This window comes from Brachycentrus maculatus, unplaced genomic scaffold (genome assembly GCF_059751285.1).
Source record: "Brachycentrus maculatus isolate JH-2025_06_01 unplaced genomic scaffold, ASM5975128v1 h1tg000299l, whole genome shotgun sequence".
Taxonomy (NCBI): Eukaryota; Metazoa; Arthropoda; class Insecta; order Trichoptera; family Brachycentridae; genus Brachycentrus; species Brachycentrus maculatus.
The window spans coordinates 657464-682268 of NW_028281050.1; the positions used below are offsets into that span (position 1 = coordinate 657464).

General features: G+C 32.4%; 1 protein-coding gene across 1 annotated transcript; it reads right to left on the minus strand.

Moving 5' to 3' along the window:
- Positions 1-37: 37 nt before the first annotated feature.
- Positions 38-24708, minus strand: su(r) (dihydropyrimidine dehydrogenase su(r)). Its single transcript, XM_088267554.1, has 22 exons — positions 24388-24708; positions 22149-22259; positions 20859-21029; positions 16661-16822; positions 15864-16051; positions 15238-15364; positions 14673-14823; positions 12935-13110; positions 12283-12360; positions 11512-11650; positions 10323-10510; positions 9373-9588; positions 8048-8212; positions 7510-7662; positions 6840-6960; positions 5968-6051; positions 4320-4498; positions 3169-3351; positions 2562-2789; positions 1703-1767; positions 1082-1174; positions 38-274 (listed from the first exon to the last, which is right to left on the minus strand). The coding sequence occupies exons 1-22, from the start codon at positions 24427-24429 to the stop codon at positions 175-177; spliced, it is 3120 nt and encodes a 1039-aa protein (XP_088123680.1). The 5' UTR covers positions 24430-24708; the 3' UTR covers positions 38-174.
- Between the last annotated feature and the right edge of the window lie 97 nt (positions 24709-24805).

The following is a 24805-nucleotide window of genomic DNA, read 5'->3' on the forward strand; positions in this document are numbered from 1 at the left end:
TTTTTTTACATTTGTATAATCTATATAGTAATATACATTTAAAAGAAATAATGAGAATAATAAATGTAGATATAAGTATATTATTAAAAATAGCACTTTTTGTATGTTAGTTTAACAGACAATACATATAATTTCATATTTATGTGGTATTTTGGAACTCAATGGAGCATTTTTCTACTGCATGATCCCGTGCATAGGATGAATTGGGAACGTTCCGGGCTTTCCGATAACTAATCCTCTTTTGATTACATGAGGAATTGTCTTTGGTACCATGCTGAAATAAAAATCAGGCATTAGAGAATTTCTTAAATTGTGATAAATGTAGATGTTCAAGCAAAAATACAAGCATCTAACGAAATTTTAAAATGAGATAATAGAGTTGAAATAACAAATAGGGTTGGAAGTATGTCAACAACTAAAAAAATGAAGTTAAAACTTCAATGACATTTAAAAAATATTTTAAGATAATGACTGATATCTCAGAATTATTTTTATGAATATCTCGGAAACTCTTTTAGTGGAAAATTATAATTTTACGTGTAACATACAAAATTGCTTACTTAAGTGCGCAAATTTAATCACGCTAAACTATTGCAAATCATCACAAAAAAGATTCCTTTTTCGAGTTTATATATATTATCAAATGCCAGAGCAATTATACTAACATTATAAAAATTCACTAAAAAAAGGATTGATTCTGGCTTCACAGTAAGGTATGTAGAGATAGAGGATAAGTTCCTTCTTCATACCCCTAACCTGCATCCGATGGTGCATAGGGCACTGCATTATATAAATGCAGTGTTATCTTGATCGTTAAGATATGAAGGAAAGGTGATAAGCCTTCTGCTTCAGATGCCAGTCCAGGGTAAAATTGAATAAATATTAGAGTGAAAAAATCACTTATTTATATGTATATGTATTTGACCCCCTCCTGAGAATCAAACCCGGCACCTCCAGTACGGTAGCCGAGCGTACTGATCATTACACTACGGAGGCGGACTTATTTACGTTGTACGATACATTTAAGAAAAAAAAAGTGCATATGTACATGAAAAAAAACAACATATTAATTTGAATTTACCTGATGCAGTCGATAATGGGACAGACAGAAAGACACAAAGTGCACCCAGTGCAATCATCTGTTACACAAGCTTTGTGTGTTGCAGGATCAAAGCTGAAAGCAAAAACATTTTGTTTGGGACCAAAATCAAGTATTTTCATCAATAAATCTTTTAAAATAAACTCTTTGCTTATTAATGATATCATATTTAAAAAATAAATTAATTACTGTTAATTAAATTTTATTAACTTAATACTAACATATTAAAGTCATCTATCACAAAAGTTTTTATTTTAATGTTCTTCACAGTATAAATTTAAATATCAATATGTTAACGCAATTTGATTCATAGTAATATAATTTTTCCTATTTTTTAAAATTCTAATTTAAAAAATATATCATTAGTAGGTGAAGTGTTTATGGTGAAAGAAATATGTACTACATTGTGATGCTATCTAACGTTAGATAATTAATGATTTATGAACAGAAAAAGGTCATAAGAATTAATATAAACTATGTAAGACAGATTTACTTCTAAAGTGAAATTTTATATTATCATTTTTTAAATATTAGATATTTTGTATGAAGCTATTTTTATACAGCTTCACAAGCACACGAAAAAAATCAATACAAATTATCTACCTTATAGCTTGATAACCAGAGTCGTTGCAAGCCATATAGCACTTTCCACAGTTGATACACATATCCTAAAAAAACAGAAAATCTTATTCAAAGGGTTATTGATGATTTGATGCATTCTTTTGAGTACATTAATGCGATGAAAATGAATATTCGTATACACACATAATAAAGATTTTGACATACTTCACACCACATTTTATTCACTCTCAATATTTACTAATTTGCCATAGTATTTAGTTATTGGATTTGTACTCGATGAAGATCAAATGCCGCCAATTATTGAATTATACATATTCTCTTGCACAGCTGTGAAACATGACACCTAAATAAGGGTTCAAAACAGCTGTATGTTTAATTTTGAGAATAGATGTCAACGGTGCGTTTTAGGCATTCGGTGGTTTGACTTTGTGAAGAATGGGGAAATAAGACATAGGACGAAGAAACCCATAGTCACAACTGTCGTTGGCTAGGTCATGTACTCCAGATGCATTATAAGAGTATCAATCAAGCATGCCTCTTTTAAAAGGCATCAGGTTCTCACTGCCCAAGATGTCCCTGCTGACGATTCTTCAGTCCAAAAAGGTTGAAAATGAGCTGGCAACCGACAGAAGATCCTGAAGACAGTATGTGGAAAAAGTATGCCCCACGTAGGATATGGATTTTTAGTATAAAAATATTCTGTTTCCATTGATAACTGAGAAAAGACAGAATGCTTATTTCACCTGAACCACTAGAGTAGGTTCCAATCTTCCTATGGTTACCAATATATGGGGATATACCACCAATAAAGCCTATCTATCTAGATCATGTTGCACAAATTAAGTCATGATATTATTTCAATGAATATATTAATACGTACGTCATCTATAAGAGCAACCACTTGTTTTGTGTTATCCAGATCCTTATATGCCCCGATTCTAGGAAGAGCTTCACCGATGATATCTTTGACGAGAGGGATTTTGACATCTCCATTCGCTGTTATTGTGTTGATTGGCACATCTTCTCCACCCATGATCTCTCCATTCTTGCGAGCTTGTTTCAATATTTCCTCCCTCTCCTTTTTGTATGGACCGAAATGCGCCAATATCTATGGTAAAAATATTTAAAGTAAGGTTGAGATGGAAAATTAACCAATTTTCACAAGACATATATGTAGTATTCAAGGTAAAGATGGCTAGGTTAGGAAATGAGCCAATATCAACAATTTAATAACATCATTAAAAGACATATGTTCCTTATTAACGTTATAAATAGAATCCGATTATGATATTAATGTTTATTATATACTGATACTAACACATTGCAAGATTTTTTAATGTGCGCTTTACTTAACAGTATGCCTCCAAAAAAAGAAAATTTCTTGTATTATGTACGATATGTGACTGCTGGCTCAATTAATGATGAAAATTATTATATTATTAATGTTACAATTCTGGTAATTTTTATATCCTTAATTACGTATGTACCTTTCCATCAGCACCTCTCAGTGTGGTGACCGGTTTCCCTTTTTGATGCTTGGGTGTGGGAGGAGATTGGCCCAGCCAAGGCCCGCCAGGAGCCCCCACCCCGCGCAGGTACAGTAGTGCCTTGAGCCCCGTGCAATAGTCGTCTATCAGAGTGAAGTCTTGGTTCTGAATTGCACTACCAACCTGATGAAATCAATAAAATAAAACAATTCCGGTCAATTTTGTTTTAAAGCTAAAAATGATATATATTGATATATAAATGATATCTATATATGTATATATTTATAATAATAATAATAAAACCCTTATCCGCACCCCAATGGTGCATAGGGCACTGCGTCATATAAACGCAGTATTATCTTGATCGTTTACACATGAAGGAAAGGTGATCAGCCCTCCGCTTCAGGTATTAGTCCAGGGTAATATTGAATAAATATGACAGTGAAAAATCACTTATATTTATTTTACCCCCCTTGGGAATCGAACCCGGGACCTCAAGAACGGTAGCAGAGCGTGCTGACCATTACACTACGGAGGCGGACATATATATATTTATATATATATATATATATATATATATATATATATATATATATATATATATATATATATATATATATATTTATATATATATATATATATATATATATTCGATATTATGTCACAAAAGTGACGTTAATATCGAACAATCAATAGATAAACTCCATTCCATATTCTAAAACAATAAATTCTTATGTCGCAACCTTCACACCATTCAACAAAAAGTATCGAACATGGTTTACTAAAGACCTAATACAATTAATCAGTCAAAAGAAATTGCTACATGAAACATTCAAAGAAAGTTTAACAGCTACTGAACTAAATATTAATATTTTTGTGTATTACTTAATATAAATGCACTGTTTTTATATTTAATTGTAAAAGGTCCCTGTGCCGTATAAATAAATAAATAAAATAAAAAATAAAATATTGTATGACGTTTTTATACTCTCATGTCGATGTGTATTCTATGCCATTGTACCGTTTGCATAGAGGTTCTCAACTTTTTTGGATGCATTGTCTTCTAGGAATTGTATTATGAACCAAACAAATATCACAAAGTCAGCGGTTTATAAATATTTATTATATTATGTTTATGAAACAATATTAACCTGCACAACAGAGGCTCCACACTGCAGGAACTGCAAGGCCACTTCAGGAGAGTCCACTCCGCCAATACCCATGATGGCGAGACCCGGCAGCTTGTTGCCGATGGATGAAATAGCCCTTAGAGCCATCGGCCTCGTGGCATTTCCCGATACTCCACCATATGTTGTGCGCTTCTCTGCACCTAAGGTATCAGGTAATGGATTTAGTTCTAGTGTGAGATAATGGGATATGAATGTTATTCTTCTCTCCATTTTCTTTGCTCAATGGTGCATAGCGTACCGCATCTTGACACTTAATCATTAATACATTGTCGTCGGGACACGGCATTTGCCGTTTTTCGAGGACTACCGGTCAACTGCGGGACACGGCAAATGCCGTTTTTGTCGACTGTCGGTTTTCGGCGGGAAACGGCAATATACGGGTTTGTTATCAGCGTAAAATAAAACGCCTTGAAGGGTAGTTTGCTACCTGGGTGCTAGGCGATAGTTTGTCAACGTTATTTGAGATGTCTTATTTGAGTATTTGTCCGGATTGGCTAGTGTGTCGCGTGTAAAGGCATCGCCAGAAATCTAGAGTTTTTATGCGATCTCAATCTCCAGTTAAGTTTGAGTCATTTCACGTATTGGACTATTTTTCATACCGCTCGCACTGTTTCGTTTACTGTTTGGTATTTTATTATTTGAATATATGTATCAGCGTTGTATAGGGAATATATATTCCTCGGAGTGGAAAACAATTTTTTACAATGCTTCTAAAATTGTGAAATACGGAATACTTTATTAAAAATTATGATTATAATTTATTTTTGATGATCAAATGTCATTTATGATTTCTTTGAAAATTTCAATCGAAAATACTATTTGGTTTAGAAATGGTGTCAATTTTAAGAAAGAGATATATTTTTGCGCTAATCGCAAAAAACATCCGCTATAGGCTAGAGTCTATTGTCCGAAGCGCCCGACTACAATGTGTTAATAGGTGAGGACTGATCATCCTTCAAATTTTTACCCAAGTTATTTGATGGGATACAGATAACGTACTAGAAGAGCGGAGGGTGAAGGATATCATTATAGTATGGTTAAGAAAATGGAGAAGGAATGGAAGGTAGAAAAAAGAGAATAGCAGGATAGGTTAGGGCAGTTGGGTTTGCATACCTGTATTCACATCATCATAAACTTCTGTAAGCTGGGCAATGTATACTAGTCCATTGAGGTTAAGATTAACAGAATTAAGTAAGTTATAGTGTTAATTTAGTGGGATAAAAATTCATAATAGTGTCAGATAATGGGTTAAGGATTGATAAAGTATTATCTAATGGATAAAGATTAATAATACCATCAGATAAAGGTATAGAGATTTGCAATGGTGTCATATAAAAAATTAGTAATGGGAGAAAAAAATGGACTTAATGGGATTATTGTTAAACTGTTTACAATAAACAAATTCATGGAGCTGTTTAAAAATGAAATTGTTAATATCAAAATTATAACTACCCCTTCCACCAAAAATGAATGACCAGGCTGATTTTAAATGACAAATTGTTAATAGAGACATCTAGAGGAATAAAAAAAAATCACTCTTATGACTATGTATATAAATTTTGACATGAAATAATGAATAAGTATTTGTACAATAATGTTGTATCCTTACCAACATTCGGCCAAGGAGTGGAATCCGGTCGCACACTCATTAGGCCTGAGACAGTGTTTATAGCTGATACTCCATCAGCTTTTCCTGTAACCAAATTAAAATATTTATTACATTGCTAAATGGAAAATATAATTTAACAAAAATGTAAATTTTTGTTTGTTCAAAATCTTATCTTTCGTAATCATATCCTGAAGTAATTCAGCGATAGGTTTGAAATTTTGCCATAATGTTACATTTTGGCACAACGTATGACAAATGTTTTTACCTGTGAGAGATATAATTTTGTTTGTTTGTTGAAAAACAGCTTTTTTGACCTCAATGCCATTAAATTAAAATTAAATTTGTTGAAATTAACAGTAATGCACGCAATACTAAACATACCTCATGGCGGAGTCATTCATGACATATCCTGTTACTAAGAATTTTCAATGTTTTCAATTGCAATGTTGTTTCAAAGATTTTTTAATATTTTCATTGCTTCACAATTTCAATTCAAACCCTTATCCGCACCCCAATGGTGCGTAGGGCACAGCATTATATAAATACAGTGTTATCTTGATCGTTAACACACGAAGGAAAGGTGATCAGTCGTCCGCTTCAGGTACCAGTCCAGGATAATATTGAATAAATATTATAGTGAAAAAATCACTTATATTTCTTTGACCCCCCTGGGAATCGAACCCGGGACCTACAGAATGGTAGCCGAGCGTGCTGAACATTACACTACGGAGGCGGACACAAGCTTCACAAGCATTGTTAAATTAAATATATTAGAAATGTGTTTTCTCTTTTCCATTTAATCAGATGGAACCACAGCAATATGTGGCCGGGTACAGCTATTAAGAATATAAATGTGTATGATGTAATATTACCTCTCTGCGCTGCAGCTGCAATGTCGACTATGTCAGTAATGTTTGGTGTCAGTTTTATAAAGAATGGTATCTTCACAGCCGCCCGAACCCATGAGCTGATGCCCTCTACTAACTCTGGTTTCTACAATATTATTTCCAAAATTAAATCCATCCAATATTATTACAGTAGTGTGACAAAAATCCGGCCTGATATGGACTGAAAGGTGGCTGAGTTATTTAATATGCCAGGTGAATGTGATTGAAAAAGAAAAAGTACAAGTGTTTCCTTAGAAAATACAGTACTGTACTTGTATGTATTGTTTGGTTGAGAATTCCACAGAGAATAAATTGCACAAATACTCTTATATAAAGAAGAAGTACTTCATTAGCTTACTAGCCCTTACTTACTAGCCCTTAATACATGAAAATGAAAATTAACTAATACAAAGGGTACTGTAATTTAATGAAGTAGTGGGAGTATGACACGATACAAAGGAATGTGGGACCTTAAACGGGTTTGTGCGCATAGGTTTTTTACTCTGCTAGGTGTGGCCAAGTTATCTGGACTGCCGAGTTATCGAGTGCCGAGTTTTCGGGACTCTACTGTATTAGTACATTTACCATCCAAAACAAATAAACAAAATATAAAACAGGGGTTGCTGATTGATTCAAGATTATGGTTATTCCGTACCTGACCACACGCCAAGCCCATTCCCGACTCTCCCATTCCATGAGGACAGGAAAGATTAAGCTCCAAGGCATCAGCTCCCGATTTCTCTGCCATTTTTGCCAACACCGTCCAATCGTCTTCGTTGTACGAACACATAATAGAGGCAATCACAATCTAGAAATATGTAAATATACCTGGATTACATGCTTACCATCAATATTAACACTAACATAGTTGTGAAATGACTAACTTTATTAGACTCACCTTATTTGATCTAACCTAACCTAACATAATGAAAACTTATAAGTAAATAAAACGCCCATGTATCTTCTTAAGCCACATATCCACAATGTTTGCAAACAATTACTCATATGTACTTAAATGCACATTGTAAAGTTCACATTTTTACAGTTGTTGTAAGCACAACATCTCCATTATGCAATGCAAAATGCAAAAGTTATAAATATTCAACTTAAGGACCATTTGATTTACTAAAAATCAAACAGAATTTTTTTTGGAGTTTAGACCAAAATTAAGCGAAAAACGTTAATATGTATACCTTAGTTGGAAAATCTCTCTTCAATTCAGCAACACTCTGACACCAATATGCGGCACTTTTTTCTGAAATTAGTTCAATATTCAGGAAGGATCCCTGCTCTGGACCAAAGTTTTGCCCGGAGGTGGTTCCTCTAACTATTCTAGGAGACACATTTGTCACCATATCCTGGGAATTAAAATACAATATAATAAATTCAATAATATAGCAAAAACCATTACATGTAACACTTTCCTCGTGATTCATTGTTCGCTATGTGCTATAACACTACTTGATGGTGATGGTTTTTTTTTTTTTAATTTTTAAATGAGTGGGTGACAATTTCATAACTGTATTATCATACCACTAAGTTCTTAATGTTTTTATAATTTAAAATATTTTAAGTAATGAGTTAATATGTCATTGAGAGAGTAAAATCAATTTATTGAATGGACCAATGAAACACATTAATAAGAAAATGAAATAAATTAATGAGGTGGTGAAAAGATGTAATGAGAAAGATTAATGAGACAATGAAAACCAAATAAAATACAGATTTGGAAGATATAGATTTAAAGTAAAACAGTGCTGTTTACAAGCTCAGTACTAAACACCCAATCTGAGAAGTATGGAGTAACATTATACATAATATATTTTAAAATACTATAAGCTAAAATAAACGATAAAATATAAAATACTGTGAAACCTCTATCTATCGTTTTTAAAGGGACCTATTAAAATAAACTATGAATGCGGGATTAAGAGGTCAATACGCAAGTAGATACGACCGAGTAAAGTTACCGTCCTCCCAATCTGCATAACCATTCGTAGGCTGAAATTCTAAGAAGAATACATGTTTCAGATACAAATGTATTTATTTAAAAAAAAAATACAAACCTGAATAGAATTTTAAAAAATACTTTTGTTTTTTAACAGTTTTATTTTCGTAAGTTAATAGTATATTTTCGGCTTTGCAAATAGTATTTTTTTCAGCATCGGTTATTGAATGTGCGTTGTAGAAAGTTTTCTTTTAAAGAGTGTGCACGTTTCTGGAAATGCAGGTACAGGCAGCGGCTTGTTTTCATCAATATCGACCTCTCCTGCTATCGGTTACACAAGCTTTCGATAGTTTTTATCCCATGCGTTGCCGTTGAATGTAAGAAAATTGGAAATAATGTAAAAATTGATAATTGTAAAAATGACACATCCGGGAAAACAATTATTCGAGGAACGATAGATAGAGGTTTCACTGTATTTCTTTCATTTGTGAGACTAAGATTTTTGTCACTTCTGCAGATTAATCTCAAAATGATTCCGAGAAGACAGAAAGATTCATTATCATTGTTCACCTTATCAAGACTGAAGGTCTTCGTGACTACGAATGCCCATCCCTGCTCGAAGGACCTTCTAATCATGGCAGAAGTTGTGGCTGGTGGAGCACTGGCCAGACCAAATGGGTTCTCAAACTTCAGTCCACACATTTCCACCGATATGTCCACGTCGTCGATGTCGCAGTGGAACTTTGGCAGTTGAGGAGGAATGGCTCCCGGCTCTTGACTCATCCCCTGGAAATCATACATCATGAAGAAAATAAGAACCAAAGTAACTGTGAAATTTTAAATATGTAAATAAGTAAACATACAATGTATTAAACATAACACAAGAGAATGAAAAGAGTTATAGGGAAACAAGAAAAAGAGCAAAATGAAATTTCAAAGAAAAATATGCATAACAAAAATTAATAACAAATAATAAATGTGACGGTAATAAGTCAAGGGGATTTAAGTATTCTCATCCATTGGGGACTGCATCCACTCAGCTGTGGCTCTTATAGAATATTTTGGTTTTTGTTGAACCCGAATTTCACTACAATTTCTTCTTCTGAACCTTATCTGCATAAAATGACATTTAGAGCACTGTATTAAATTGATGTTGTATTAACTTTATCGATTACATGTAAGAAAAGTGATCAGTTCCTGAACTTTCAAGTACCAGCCCATATCTTATTGTGTAAATTATATTTCCGGTAGTAATTCCAGTACTAAAAATATTTTAAATAAAAATTTTACAATTTTTTAATTTTCATTTCATAGTTAAACATTCTTAATTAAAATGTTTCAATTTCACAGTCAAAATCAAATTATCATCAATTCAAGTACATGGCAAATCAACAAAGTAACATTCTAATGTGTCAACTGATTAATCTTTCTCATATTTAGAAGACATTTCAGATCTCACTGTGTATGTTTATTAAAAATTCCAGCATCTGGCTTGTATTTGAAAAAAAAAAGATAATGACCTGCAATAGACAATGCATGTACCAAGCTGCCGTCTTCCCATCATTAACAGACTCCACTGTAGTCTCAGAGGACCCAGCCAAGTCTCCACCGCAGAACACTCGAGGCTCTGATATGCTCTGCATCGTGTCAGGATTCACAGCGGGGAGACCATCCCGTTTCAGTTGGACACCAAACATAGCTTCCTTCACTATAATATGATTAAAAAATGTTTAAAAGAGTCTAATTACTGACATTTAAAAAAAAATATTAGATAAATATATCAAATAATCTTTATTAAAACATTTTTTAAATTTTTTTTAAAAATATTTTTTATTTTATTTGTTCGGGAATTGTACAGCTTTACAAATAAAAAAAAATATATACCAAACAATAGTTACATTAACAATAATAGACATTACATAACATTAACAAAAATAGTTATGTTAAAAAAAAGCCAATTAAACAATTCCACATTTATGTTATAAAAACATTCAGAGATTAAAAAAAAGGGTATGGTATAAAATAATAAATTAAGCAGGAAGGAGAAGTTAAAAAAGAAAGAAGAACATAAAGTTATAATAGAATATATATATATATATATATATATATATATATATATCTATCATGACATATAAATATGTAAAGAAATCATAAGTGTCGGGTTGTGGTCCCGTGGTTAGTGTCGCGGACTCTGAAGTCAGAGTTTCTCGGTTCGAACCCACTCTACCACAATTTGATACCTATTTCTAATAATGAGCCGCTTAGGCTTACAGAAATAGTATGAAATTGAATTATTTGTGTAAATAATAAAAACGCAAATATGTATTTCTCTTTTAAAAAAAATAATCCATGAAAATCAAAGTTTTTTTGTAAAATCATAGAAGTCATATGACATCCTTTTTTATGTTCAGAGTATATTCAATTCATTATTGAGACAATTACTATGGACATCATAGACAAGTTTTCATATTGTTTGAGATCATGTATTTAATCACAAAGTAGACACTAAAAAGTTTTACTTTTAGTAGTTGTTATATAATATGTTGCAAAAACCCTCAAATATAACACACATATGTGAATGTAATATGGTGAATATTACATTCACTTTGAAATAAATGGCCAAATGTATATAATTTGACAGCACTCCATTAAATGCTAGAGATGGTAAAGAAAGTCAATAGATCAAATGCAATTGATGTAAAAGCATACCATCAGAATCATATAGTCCGGAACCAAAGGCCGAAATTATATAGTTGGTTTTCAGCTGCGTAATTTGATCCCTGTCTTCAATGCATTCACCTTCTTTCTCAGGGTCAGGTTCCGTACGATAGAACTTCATGCCTGTAATCTGTTAATGAACTTACTAAGAATTAAATATGATACCAACAGAACATGCCTGGAGTATGGCATGCACTGCAGGCGTGTTCTTAGCTGGGAGTGCAATTAATACTTTCAATGCCGTAAGGTATTAATATGGCTGTACCCAGCAGATTTTTGTCACAAAAATGTGAAAGCTTTTAGAAAGATGACTTTGGAAATATCATTAAATTGTAATATTTTAGTATTTTTTGATCTTTCTCATAGATGTCTCTATATATTCTAATAAAAAAAATATTGCAATCGGATTTAATATTGGCTTGAACAAGCTCGAACGAGAGCGCGTTTACGCACTCATTTTATATGACTGGCCTGGCGAGCACGGAATTGGAGAGAGCGTTAACGCACTCGTGGCAGTGAACCGTTTGAGAAGTTTATTGAAATTAATATGGATAATCTGAAGAAATCATTTTATTTATTTCTATGAACAGAACATTATCTATGTTTAGATTTTTTTTTTGAAATACTAATTTAAAGCATCTACTGAATTATTTGAATTGATTCACTCATCAGAATAAATTTTAAAAATCTAATATTATTCTTATGAATGAATTCATCAGATAGTTATTTTAATTTTTTAATCGCATTGCATTAATAAATTACCTTTCCGTCTTTGACAATAACTTCAAATGGAGACATGAAGGGTATGAATTCACATTTTTCTTCTTTGGCCAAATCCACCTGGAAACAAAGTGTACATTCATAAACATTGCACATGAAATAACAATAGTTTTAAAAATATTTTTATATATTCATAGAAATAACACAGTATCAAAACAATATTGATTGTAAATTGTTCAAAGTCTTTGATTACTTTGCTATTGATCAACTCTCTTCTCCTTAGTCATTATCTATACGACTGAGGATCGTGGTTTCTCATCTAGCTCAGGTTCGTACATTCTCTCCATCCTTCCCTGTCCTAAGCCCTATATGTTTATCACGGAAGAAAGCAAGACTCGTTATTTAACAATATTTGACTCATTGGCCAACATTAGCCATAAAAACGTTATCTCTTTATTAATCAGCTATACAGTGCGATAAAATGATTTTGCCATTTTTTAAAATTGTAAAAAAAAATCAAACATGCAAAAAAAGTAAGTTCCTTTTTTCCATTCTAGTTTACTAGAAGGTAACTGAAAATCACCGGCTTCTTGTTTATTTTTACTGAAGGGTCATAGCCAAATTACACATCAACATTATTGGATACAATTTTGAATAGCTCTGGATATATTAGTAATAATATGTGTTTACTTACCTCCTCCGGTACAGCTCTAATGTTGGAAAAACCTCTCCTAAAGACCACAAACACCTTCTTGGCTCCACAACGAAGAGCAGAAGTAGCACAATCAAAAGCGGTGTCACCCGCTCCTAGGACAATCACATTCCCTGACAGCCGGGGGAGAGTCACTCCGCTACTACATGCACACATTCCTGCAATACAATTATTATTTAACATTTACATTCATCCGATAGAGAAGAATTGGGTGGATGCTTTGTATGGGAATTAGAGATTATTCCTATGCTGAAATTTATAAAATTTTAAATTTATCCTTAAAAGCATAGATATTATTTGAATCTATAAAATAATGAGTGCAATAAGTGATTCTTTCACCAAACGTTGAACCAAACATCTTTCAATGCTCTCTATTATGTTAACTGAAACAATATACTACTTTTTACAAAATAATATTTTTGAACTTGTCTGATATGGGGCGTGCAACATAAGAAACCAAAGGATTTTATTACAACTATGAATTTATTGAGTGTGGTTCCTCGAGCGCCCGACGCGGCTGCTGAGAGAGCCACGCTTCATTATTTATTTAATTTTCGCCGGATATTTACATCTCAAGTCTACAATTTTTTGCTCATCTATAAATATAGTGATTAGTGTTAACATGAAGTGGTTAAAAGTTATAATTTTACAAAGGTTAGCTGTTAACTGATGAAAGTGCATCGATAATATCATTGCATCATTCAATATAGCAATGCGGGTCCTAAACGGTGTAGCGTATTTCTAAGAGTCTGTGCCGAATAAACACATGTGGCAATTAAGCGTTAAAAAGTGCTTTGTGTTCGTCCCTTAAGGGTATGTTACAACCATAGTATATTCATCCGAAATCCCTAGCTTCTCGGGGATAAATGACTGCAATAAAAATGTGCAAAGACAATAACGATCCTAGAACATGTGCTTAAACGGTTAAACTTTATGAAATCGAACTACAGCCTTAAATAACTCCATTACGCCAGCTCTCATTCGTATGAAAGCGAAAGCAGAAAACTTCAGAGACAAAACCATCATGCCGGATCACGGAAGGGCGGCAAAAGAGGATAAAAGTGAAGTCCCGTTTGAACTGTGCTAGTCTGGATGTTGGAAGTTGGTCATCCACAATGACGAGGAGCTCAATAAGCTGCCCTCCAGCGTGACCATCGCTCGGGGAGGCGTCCTGCCTAACACCTTGGAATTCTCCAGCCCATGGGGATTAAGAGGAAGGTGTTTTAATACGTCGGCTCATCTTTTCCCTGCTCCAGACTCAGCCCACTCGACGGCCCGAGACCGATTGACGACATTTTAATCCATTTATTTTTTGTATATCATTATCATCATCATCCTATTATTATTATTATTACTATCCATGTCTTTATAAGCGCCCTTGAGGTAGTATTTTAAGAAATTGGCGCTATACTAATTATCCAAATTATTATTATTATTATTATTATTAAGTGGCTATCGCTGACTGTTATCTGCTAGTACTATGACCTCAGAGTATGATAAAATATAGAAGTAATTTAAAAAAGTTCATGTCAATAAATGTGTCGCTAAAATATCAATCCTTTTCTACTCGCACCACATCTGAGTAGTTAGTTAAAAGATAGCCTGCAATACGCAGAGCGTAAAAACACTCAAACCTGTTACTCTGGGGCTACATTTCTGCAACATTACATGCCATTGGTGGAACGATAATTTTATGGATGTTATTTTTGATAAAATTTACCTTTTTTGCTTCCTTTTGCGACTTTCGGCAAAAAGTTTTTGCTTGTATAGAATCCCATTTCGGGAGTGAGGTCTTTGAAGATTGGAATTATTTTTGGCTCAGGCAAACCAATTCCTAAAAACACGGCAGCATACTTATCGTCAAAAAGTTTCTAAAATCATAAAATAATAAAGTATAAAAATATATAAATACTTCTTTTGCATGCTATTGCTAGAGTGTGGGAGGTTTTTGCAAAGATTAGCGCCGGGTTACAGAAAACTTGTCTCAAACAGAAATCTCAAATATTCTGTAATGTAAAACTACATGCCACCAATTGCTAGACAGGATACTTGTATGTATCTGGTGATATGTGGGTAAGGTGCAAATTACTGAGAAACATTTTATACAGCATATTTATTACACATAAAATCTTGTCAATCCAACCAATTGGCATGTTAATCTTTTAATGAGTATCTAAAAATACAGATCAATAATAGCCATTGGAAATGCATCAAGGCGTTTTAACTTTCGAGTACAATATAAACATTCAATTAATTGAAAATACTGAATTAAATATGTGGAGTACCTTCACAGTGAGATCCTCAGTTGATAGTGATCTGCCAGAAACAATTTTAACTCCTAGATCCTTCACAAGATCAATCTCAAACTGGACCACATCGAATGGTAAACGGTATTGTGGGATTTCTGAAGAGCTGAATAAAAAAATTGTTTCTTTTTAAGTCGTAAAACTTGAGGGTGTTCTTACAAAATACAGTATCTGACATTTTAACTGCTCTAAAAACTACAAAACAGATAATATTCTTATACTCCACTTTGTTCTTTAGTGACAAGAAAAACAAATGACATGACATTGGCAGAAAACACCTAAGCTTGAAAATGTGTATAACTGGACTGAGCATTCCAAAAAGCACTAGTTGGTGATTTTCTTTCCGTAGTGATCATCAACACATGTCTTACTTATTCCATATCTGCTACCTATATAGAGAACAAATTGCTTCTAGGCTGAGAACTGCAGAGATATTATCAGCAGTGGTCATCCTGGGTGGCAGAAGTCTTGCCTTGTAAAAGAGGCAAGTTTGATTAAGCTCTCGGGAGGCATGAAGAGTACATGGCCTAGCTAACTGGTAAATACACAAAGAAGATCAATATTATATAAGAAATCGAAAGAACAATACAAATTTACTGTTTTACCTTAGTCCTCCCAAAAAGTTTTCCTTCTCGAAGATAGTAATATCGGAATAGCCCATTCGAGCAAGGAAGCAAGCACAGCTAATACTAGCAGGCCCCGCTCCCAGGAGTGCGATCTTGTGAGTTCCACCCTGGGACAGAGGGGGACGTTTTGGATCCAATGTCTGTTTAATCTTCATTTGTTTAAAGATCTGCAAGAGATAGGTAAAGTTTGGTCTGCACATAACACTTAGATAGGTAAGCCAGCAAAGTCTGATTGCTGCAAATGAGATATTGTATGCTTAGGTTAGTTAGTAGTTAGGTTATCTGTGACGGAAATATGGTTAGGTTAGGATTGATAAGGAAGACATTTTTAGGTTTGGTTACAGTATACAATGAAGACATTGCTAATTTCACCCATGACAGGTTGTTATATGGTTAACAAATCAACGGATGAATTCTACACACAAAGAGAATAGTGTGTACTAGTATCTACAAAAAACAATTTCATATTTTTAATAGTTTTACCATTTTGAAAATTTCTATTCAGTCAGCATCTCATGATTGTTCGTGATATATATGGAGAGAATGTTTTAATTATACAAAGGTAAGGTGATCCTGCGCTCAAGATATGGAAGGGGAGTGGAATATTTTTGATGGAATACAGATGCCATCAGTCAGCGAAGACGCTCAGGACGAATGACATAACTGCTATATGGGTAAGAAAATGAAAACGAAATAGTAGGCACTTAAGAAGAGGAAAAGGAGTTCACTGGGTTAGAATGTGAGAAATCACATGTAAATTATTCAATATTTCTTACATCAACAGCAAAATGTTGCAGGCCCCCGATGTTGATAGCTCCCTCCTCGCTAGCTTGCAAGTTGCATCCTCCCACACACAAGTCACTTGTGGGACAGACCATCCCACAACTCAGTCCCAGCGGATTGTCAGACAATATCGCTCTTGCTGCTCCATAGTAGTTCTGAAATACAAAATGAAATCCTTTTATTAGAAACATTCTGAAATGTTTTATGACATATTTTAATAGACATATGCAACTATCCCTAAAAATGTGAGTATTAAGATTATGCTTAGCCAAACAATCTCAAAATAAAATACAATATCTGGTAAATCAAAGTAAAAAGGTTTGTTATGTTAAAAGTTTGAAATTCACAATACATATAGTTATATTACTAAATTGACTTAAATACAAGTACACGTCGAAGGCACTATTAAGACGGCTTCACTTTCCCCCTTTCAGACTCAGCCGATTGAGGACGTTTTTCTTTAATATTTTTTTATCTACCATTATTATTTTCATATTATAATCTATAGGTGGTAGTATTTTACGAATATGGCGCTATTGAAATCATCCAAGATTATTACTATTATTATTATTACATGTATTAGGAAAACATCGAAAGATGTAAAGAATAAAATTATATTTACACACACATATATATATATATATATATATATATATGTAATAAAATAACTAGGTACCTACCTATACATTTTATTAAGTACTTACAAAAAGTACCTACATAAAACAGTTCTACCACCAGATGCCGCATGCGTCGCTCAGAATAAAACAAAAGACTTCCGATAATATTATTGACTGTCAGAATCAGATAGATAGATAGATAGATAGATATAAAAATTATTATAAAGATAAATTAAGAATAAACTTTAATTACAAAGCAACACATTGTTTATTTTATTATTATACACCCACTTTACATATTATTTACACTTAATTTTCAAAAGGAAAATATTACCACGTTATAAAACGACAATTTTGTTAATTGGAAATGGATTATGAAACATTAGATGTATTAAAACAATTACTACAATATGTTCGGAGTGAGAGAGAAAAATTAGAAGATGATCAAAGAAAACGATTAGAAGATAATCAAAGAAGACGTGGAAATTTAAGAACTAGTGATAAAATTAAAAATAAAAATCATGTGAAAAAAATTTCTACAAAATATAAAATAAAATATACTCCAGAAAAGAAGAATTTCGAAGCAGATTGTGTGAGCAGGAATCCAGTATTAGAATCGAAGGAAAATGCAAATGAACAATTAAAAGTTGTAAATTTGGTTAAATTAGAAGATATTTTAAAAGATCAGAATAAAAATGAAGACATACAAATAACACAGAAACAGTGCTTGAAGAATGAAAATAAAAATAAAGTAGAAAAAAATACTACAAAATATAAAACAAAATATACTCCAGGAAAGAAGAATTTAGAAGTAGATTGTCTAAGCAGGAATCCAGTTTTAGAATCGAATGAAAATGCAGATGAACAATTAAAAGTTGTACATTTGGTTATATTAGAAGATACTTTAAGAGATCTGAATAAAAATGAAGGAATTCAAAAGAAAAAAACAAATGGATTGAAAAAAACTGTGTCTACTTTAAAAGGGTCAAGAAAAAAAAATACAAAAAAAAGAAAGAAAGAAAAAAGAACGGAAAAAAAAGAAAGAAAGAAAAAAAAAAGAAAAAAAAGAAGGAAAAAAAAGAAAGAAAGAAAAAAAAAAAAACTTTATCATATCACTAAACTTATACCAGTCCCTTCACTACAAGAAGATGATCCGGAGGACGAGTGAAAATTTTACTATGAATTTTCATCCCCAAGGGGGGAGATGTAATAAAATAACTAGGTACCTACCTATACATTTTATTAAGTACTTACAAAAAGTACCTACATAAAACAGTTCTACCACCAGATGCCGCATGCGTCGCTCAGAATAAAACAAAAGACTTCCGATAATATTATTGACTGTCAGAATCAGATAGATAGATAGATAGATAGATATAAAAATTATTATAAAGATAAATTAAGAATAAACTTTAATTACAAAGCAACACATTGTTTATTTTATTATTATACACCCACTTTACATATTATTTACACTTAATTTTCAAAAGGAAAATATTACCACGTTATATATATATATATATATATATATATATATATATATATATATATATATATATATACAGTATCTACTCAATGAATTAGGGCCACGCAGAATTTCGCGCAATTTCTCAATTCAAACAGGAATAACTCAGAGAAAACCTTGAATAAAACAACATTGAATTTTATTTACACATGAACACTTTATAACGCTTAAATTATGCATATATTTTCATATAAATATAGTTAGTATTTAGTATTTCCACCTTTGGCAGAAATAACTGCCTCAATTCTTTTTGGCATACTTAAAATGCACTGTTTTATCATGTTTTTTATTTCTTCGTCTTCTGACCAATTTTTTTTAATATATTTTTTTAGACAGTCTACTGTCGGATTTGGAAATGAGTATACCTTATTTTTAAACATGCTCCATACGTTTTCTATAGGATTAAGGTCCGGAGAATTCCAGGCCAGGGGAGCAAAGGCAGATTTTTGTTAGACAAAAATTTTATTATTGATTTAGCCCGGTGGCAAGGTGCCCCATCCTGCATGAAGGTGTATGGACCTTCTGTTGGGTCGAGTGTATGGTAGAAGGGCAATAAAATTCGTTCGAGGACCTGCTTATAGGAATTTTGGTTCATTGTTCCTTCCACGAAAAACAACGGCCCAGGTAAATTGTTAATAAAACATGACCATATCATTGTTGCAGGGGGGTGTTTGATAACTTTTACCACACAGGCCTCATTGTAACGTTCCATTGGTGTTCTCCTGACGAATCGACGGCTCTCTGTCACGGCTTCTAACCGGCACTCATCACTAAAGATGACCTGAAAAATAATGAAAATTTAAGTTTAATTCAAATATATAAGTTTATTTACTAAAATGATACGTTGAAAATTCAATTTAAATAAATACCTTTTTCCAATCATCTACCGAGTAATTTCAATGTAGCCTGGCCCATTTTAATCGATCCGCTTTCATTCGTGGTGTCAATTTTGGTACTTTTACAGGGCGCCTGCATTTCAGATTTACTTCGTAAAGATGTCGCCTCAGTGTTGATACCGATATATTTATACTCTCTTCTTCCAATTTTATTTTTAATGTTTTTGCTGGTGCACTACGGTTTTCTAAGGCACTTTGAACGATTTTTCGATCAGTCCTCGGTGTTGTTTTTCTAATCCTACGACAGTTCTTTCGCCGATTGCTGGTGGCGGGTGACTGATTTTTTATTGATTTTGAAATTCTGTCCACTGTTTGACGAGAAACATTTTCTTTTTTTGAAATTTCTCTATTAGATAGTATTCCTAATTTCAGTAGCACTATTACACTAGACTTTTTTTCCTCAGAAATGTCTTTACTTTTTCCCATTTTGTCCTTTTCAAAAAAAACACTTGTGTTTACAATTTTTTTTTAAAACTTTATGAACTAAAATTAAAAATTAAGTTTTTTTCACAAGACACGATAACTTTATAACCTCTCTGAACAAAACAACAACCAGAACTCAAGAAACTTCACTAATAAATGAGATAGGACTATTTTATGAACTTTCAACTATCTGTCTACCTGTGCTAATTAGGGACCTTTCTCAGAAAAAGGGTTTGAAATTTTGTAAAGGCTTAAATAATCCAGGTATATTTTACATATTATTGAAGGTAATACACATGATATTAGATGTCAATAGAAAACTTAAAGTATTTATGTAAAATAAATATAATAATCCAAAAGATTTCAGAGTATTCAAAAAAATAATGGGTGGCCCTAATTCATTGAGTAGATACTGTATATATATTTTTTTTTTTTTTTAATTCTTTTTGGATTTTTTTTTTATCAAAATACCTTTGTCTTCCTTTATCAACCGTGGTTGGTAAAGGAAGACAAAGGTATTTTGGTTCAACGCTACCTAGAAATATTACCTTGATCAATAAATGTGTAAAATTGGTAATAATGCTCTGAAGATGACAATGAGTGGTCAGGTTTATTGAATAGGCTGGAGGGCAAGATTGAACTATTAAGGACCTGTCACAATGAAGGTCGCCATGATGTCCGGAACCTGACAACCACTGACCTCCAAGTAGAATAAGAATAATGTGGATACCTTATTAGCAATGCTAGTTATGAAACTTTTGACATCCAGTTGAGTCGGACAGGACTTTTGGCACGGAGCGTCGGCACATTTCAGGCACCTTGCAGCTTCCTTCAGGGCACCCCGTTCCGACAATGTAGTATGCTTTATATCTCTGAAGTCGTTCTCCAATGGTGGACAAGTCTATAAATATTTAAATCAAAAACAGTATTTTATTAATACAAATTAACCTAACTTAGTGAAAAGACAAAAAAATCTGATTAACCTTGGTTACATATATGATCAATCACATGGCGTCTCGTGAGGATCAACTTAAATAAAAGGGTCTCTGCTAAATGAAACCTTTTTCGATCCAATCTTAGATGGCTTTTGTAAACTCGATCATGGAACATCATGAGATTGATCATATCGTAGTCGTACAGGAGAAAGTGACCAACTGACAGAACGTAAAATGTTCAGGAGGGTCATTTAAGTCACTTTTGCTTGGAATGAAAATAAACTTCAATGCAGTTAGTCATTTTTAACAAGTCAATATATTATACTTCAAGCTTAAAATCCTTTGGGATTTTTTCAGGGCAATATTAAGCTAGTAAGATATCAAATAGTCAATGATCACGTTTTTGTTAACAAATGCATTTGGTCACTTTCTCCTGTATGACTACGATATATGTATGACTTTGGAATATTTGAGTAGTATGGTTGTCAATCATGGGCAGAATGGCAATTACTTAACAAGTCTATGATAGCTTATAACCCCTTCAAATACCCAGACTTCCACATTTTTCTTCATCTATGTTAAAATGTCAAAAAATGTAAAATATGAATGTGTTTATCACATACAAGTGTTTACTATTATTTTACATATTTACAGTAAGATTCGGAGTAAGTTACATTTTTATTGTTAAGTCAATATACTGCGTTTTATATCTCTTCTATAAAATCAACACTTCCATTAACGCTAACCACATAATCATTGATAAAGTACTAAATGTTCATTTTATTATTGACAAGGCAAGTTATATATTTAGTGTTGAGCCAAAATACTATGTGTTTTGTATCTCTCCTATAAAATTTATATGATGGTGCATTCAGCTTTTTGATATAGGTATAAGGACAATGATTGAAATGTAAAAATCTGTAATAATAAGGAAAATATGGAACATTTAATAAAGTCTAAAAATAAAATGACATAATAATGATATTAAGTTAATCCTTAATCAAACTAATCATCAAAATACATTTCGTTTTGCTTATATTGATTGTAGATGAATGACAAATTTTAATCTAAAACAATTGACTTACGTTGCATTTTCTATCGGCATTTCTTTTCCATTGAGCTTTGTTAGTTTTTGTTTTTCCCGTTGGAACAAGCGAGGCATATTTGGTGACACGTGGATTGAGACTCAGCAAATTCTAAAAAAAATAATTTAAAGAATTAAAGAAGTTAATATCTGGAAAAGAAACAAGTTATAATAATCTTTTAGTCTTACTTTACGTGACCTTTACATAACCTTCTCCAATTAGTAAGGAATGATATAAAGATTACAAAATAATATGTGATAACATTTATCAGTGCTAGATATTTTATATGTACTAAATAAATATGGATTACTGTGGCACTAAAATAAAAGGTTGATTCTTATTTCAAACAATAATTGGCTCATTGGGTCTGTATTAATTGACCCTTAAGGCCAATATTAATTGGCACTGCCAGCCTCTATGGATTGCTTTTCCACATTTATAAGCAACTTTAAAAAGCCATTTCTCAAATACGCAAGCCACAAACTCCCCCCCCATAGTGCATGCTTGAGTCAATTCACAAAAAAAATCTTCGATTAATGGTGGTTTCTCGGCTAAGCTGCAAACTTTACATAAACATACTGCGATTATAACCTGTTTCAGTAATTTGTATTAGATTTCACCATGAAACCCAATGAAATGTTTAACAGTATAATTGACAGTAAAATGTCTTTTATATTTTTGGTATTAATCTACACATCCAGTGTAAAATTTACGATTTTCACTTGTAAGAGCAAAAATATAGCAAGATACACAGAACATACTTTATGGTAATTAAAAACTCTAGTTAAACTATAGACTGATTGATATTTGTTACATTACAATATAATATTGATAGTCTAAATGTTTGATTATGTAAAAATTATTATTTTTTTGGTATTTGGGTTATGTTGATTTGGGGAAAACATGTCTCCGCTCACTTAAGTCACCTTTCACTCTCATGACCTGTTTTTGGCAAACACCCTTAGCACATGTTGGCCTTCGGTCTGACTGATAACGCATATGATGGATATTTTATGCAGGTGTTAGTGACTGAATAGGGCTATAGTAGGGGGTAAAGTTTTCATGAGTAGTGATATACAGATGTGACAGATGAGTGGCTGTATATTAACATAACTTACTAATGTTTGTATTAGTTGAATTGTCACATACGTTATATGATGCATACCAAAATAAGACAATTGAATAATAAAGCATAGTTTGGAGTGCCTCTCAATTGATTTCAATCCAAGTATCCTGATAGTGTCTTTGTGTTTGTAATGATATGGTGAGTAGAAAGATACAAATATTATTATTGTAGGCACTTTGGAGCTTAATAATACTCCATAATATAAATATACATGTTTCTAAACGGAGTGTTAAACACTTATTGATGTTATGTTGATAGTACATAGGGCACTTCATTGACCGATTTAGTATTGACTTTATCATTAATCTCTTGAAGCAAGTTTAGTCCTACATTTCAAGTTGATTTTCACTAAATATTCAAATGAAAAAAAGTCTCACATGAATAATATTTTGAGTGTATTTAAATCTTTGTTCACAAATTCTGAATTTATTTTGACCTTCCAGAACCTCTAAATGTGCCAACCAGTACACTACTGAGACTGATAAAATATTTTTATGTGGCATAATTTTCTAATTTTGTATTTATTTTTAAAATCTCATCTAAGAATATTATGGTAAACATATTTTTAATAAAGGATGATATTTTTTATTTATTTAATTTTACTGATTTGTTCAATAAATTAAGCAAGGATATTTTTTCATATAATATAGGGGGACTTCTGCCTAGGAATTCAATAATATTCAGAGACAGCTCTGTGAAGGCGACCCACTAAATCTATATAATTAATAAAAGTGCATGATTAGACTTCGGCTCTTAATGCATGTTTGTGCTGCAACCCCTAGTGCATGTTGGTCTTCGGTTAAACCAAAATCGCATGTGTTAAACATTTTGTGTAGTTTGAAGTGTGTAAATTGTGCTATGGTAGTCACGGGCAGTATTGTTTGCATCCTGTGGTAGTGATTGTCCTGACGAAGAGACGGGTGCGTCTCGAAACCGGTAGACATAAAAATCTCGGTGAGTGGTTATATACTAATATTACTAACATTTTTGTAAAAAAAATATAAAAGTAAAAACGACTAACCACAAAGTAAATGCTTTAAATATGTTGAGAATAAAAAAGTAATTAAAAACTACATATTGTATTTTTCCTCGAAAACAGAAAATAAAACATACCTCAATGTCAGGAATTTCTTTACTCAATAGGCGCGTGGACATTTTATTGAATAAATTAACTGGAAAATGTTGAACCAATAAATAAAGCTACACAGAGCTAAAGTGTAAACAAAAAATCGCGAGGAATTTCTATACAAATAACTTTGCAAAACGTGAATCAAAATACAAACTTGAAATAAAAATTAGTTAAGGATATCGTTGATTAAAGAAATTATTATTTTTAAATTGATTTAAATTTAAATTAAAGGGCAGGTAATTGAAACTTCGAGTTCGAATATACCAAAACTCAGTAGTGGAATCGCTCACTGGCAACTGCGCACTGACCCGTCATCGTCGAATCTCGAATCTAAGCCGAACCTAACTAGAATACAGACCAGCCAATCAGGATTCAGATGTGAAATGATTATTTACAAAGTTT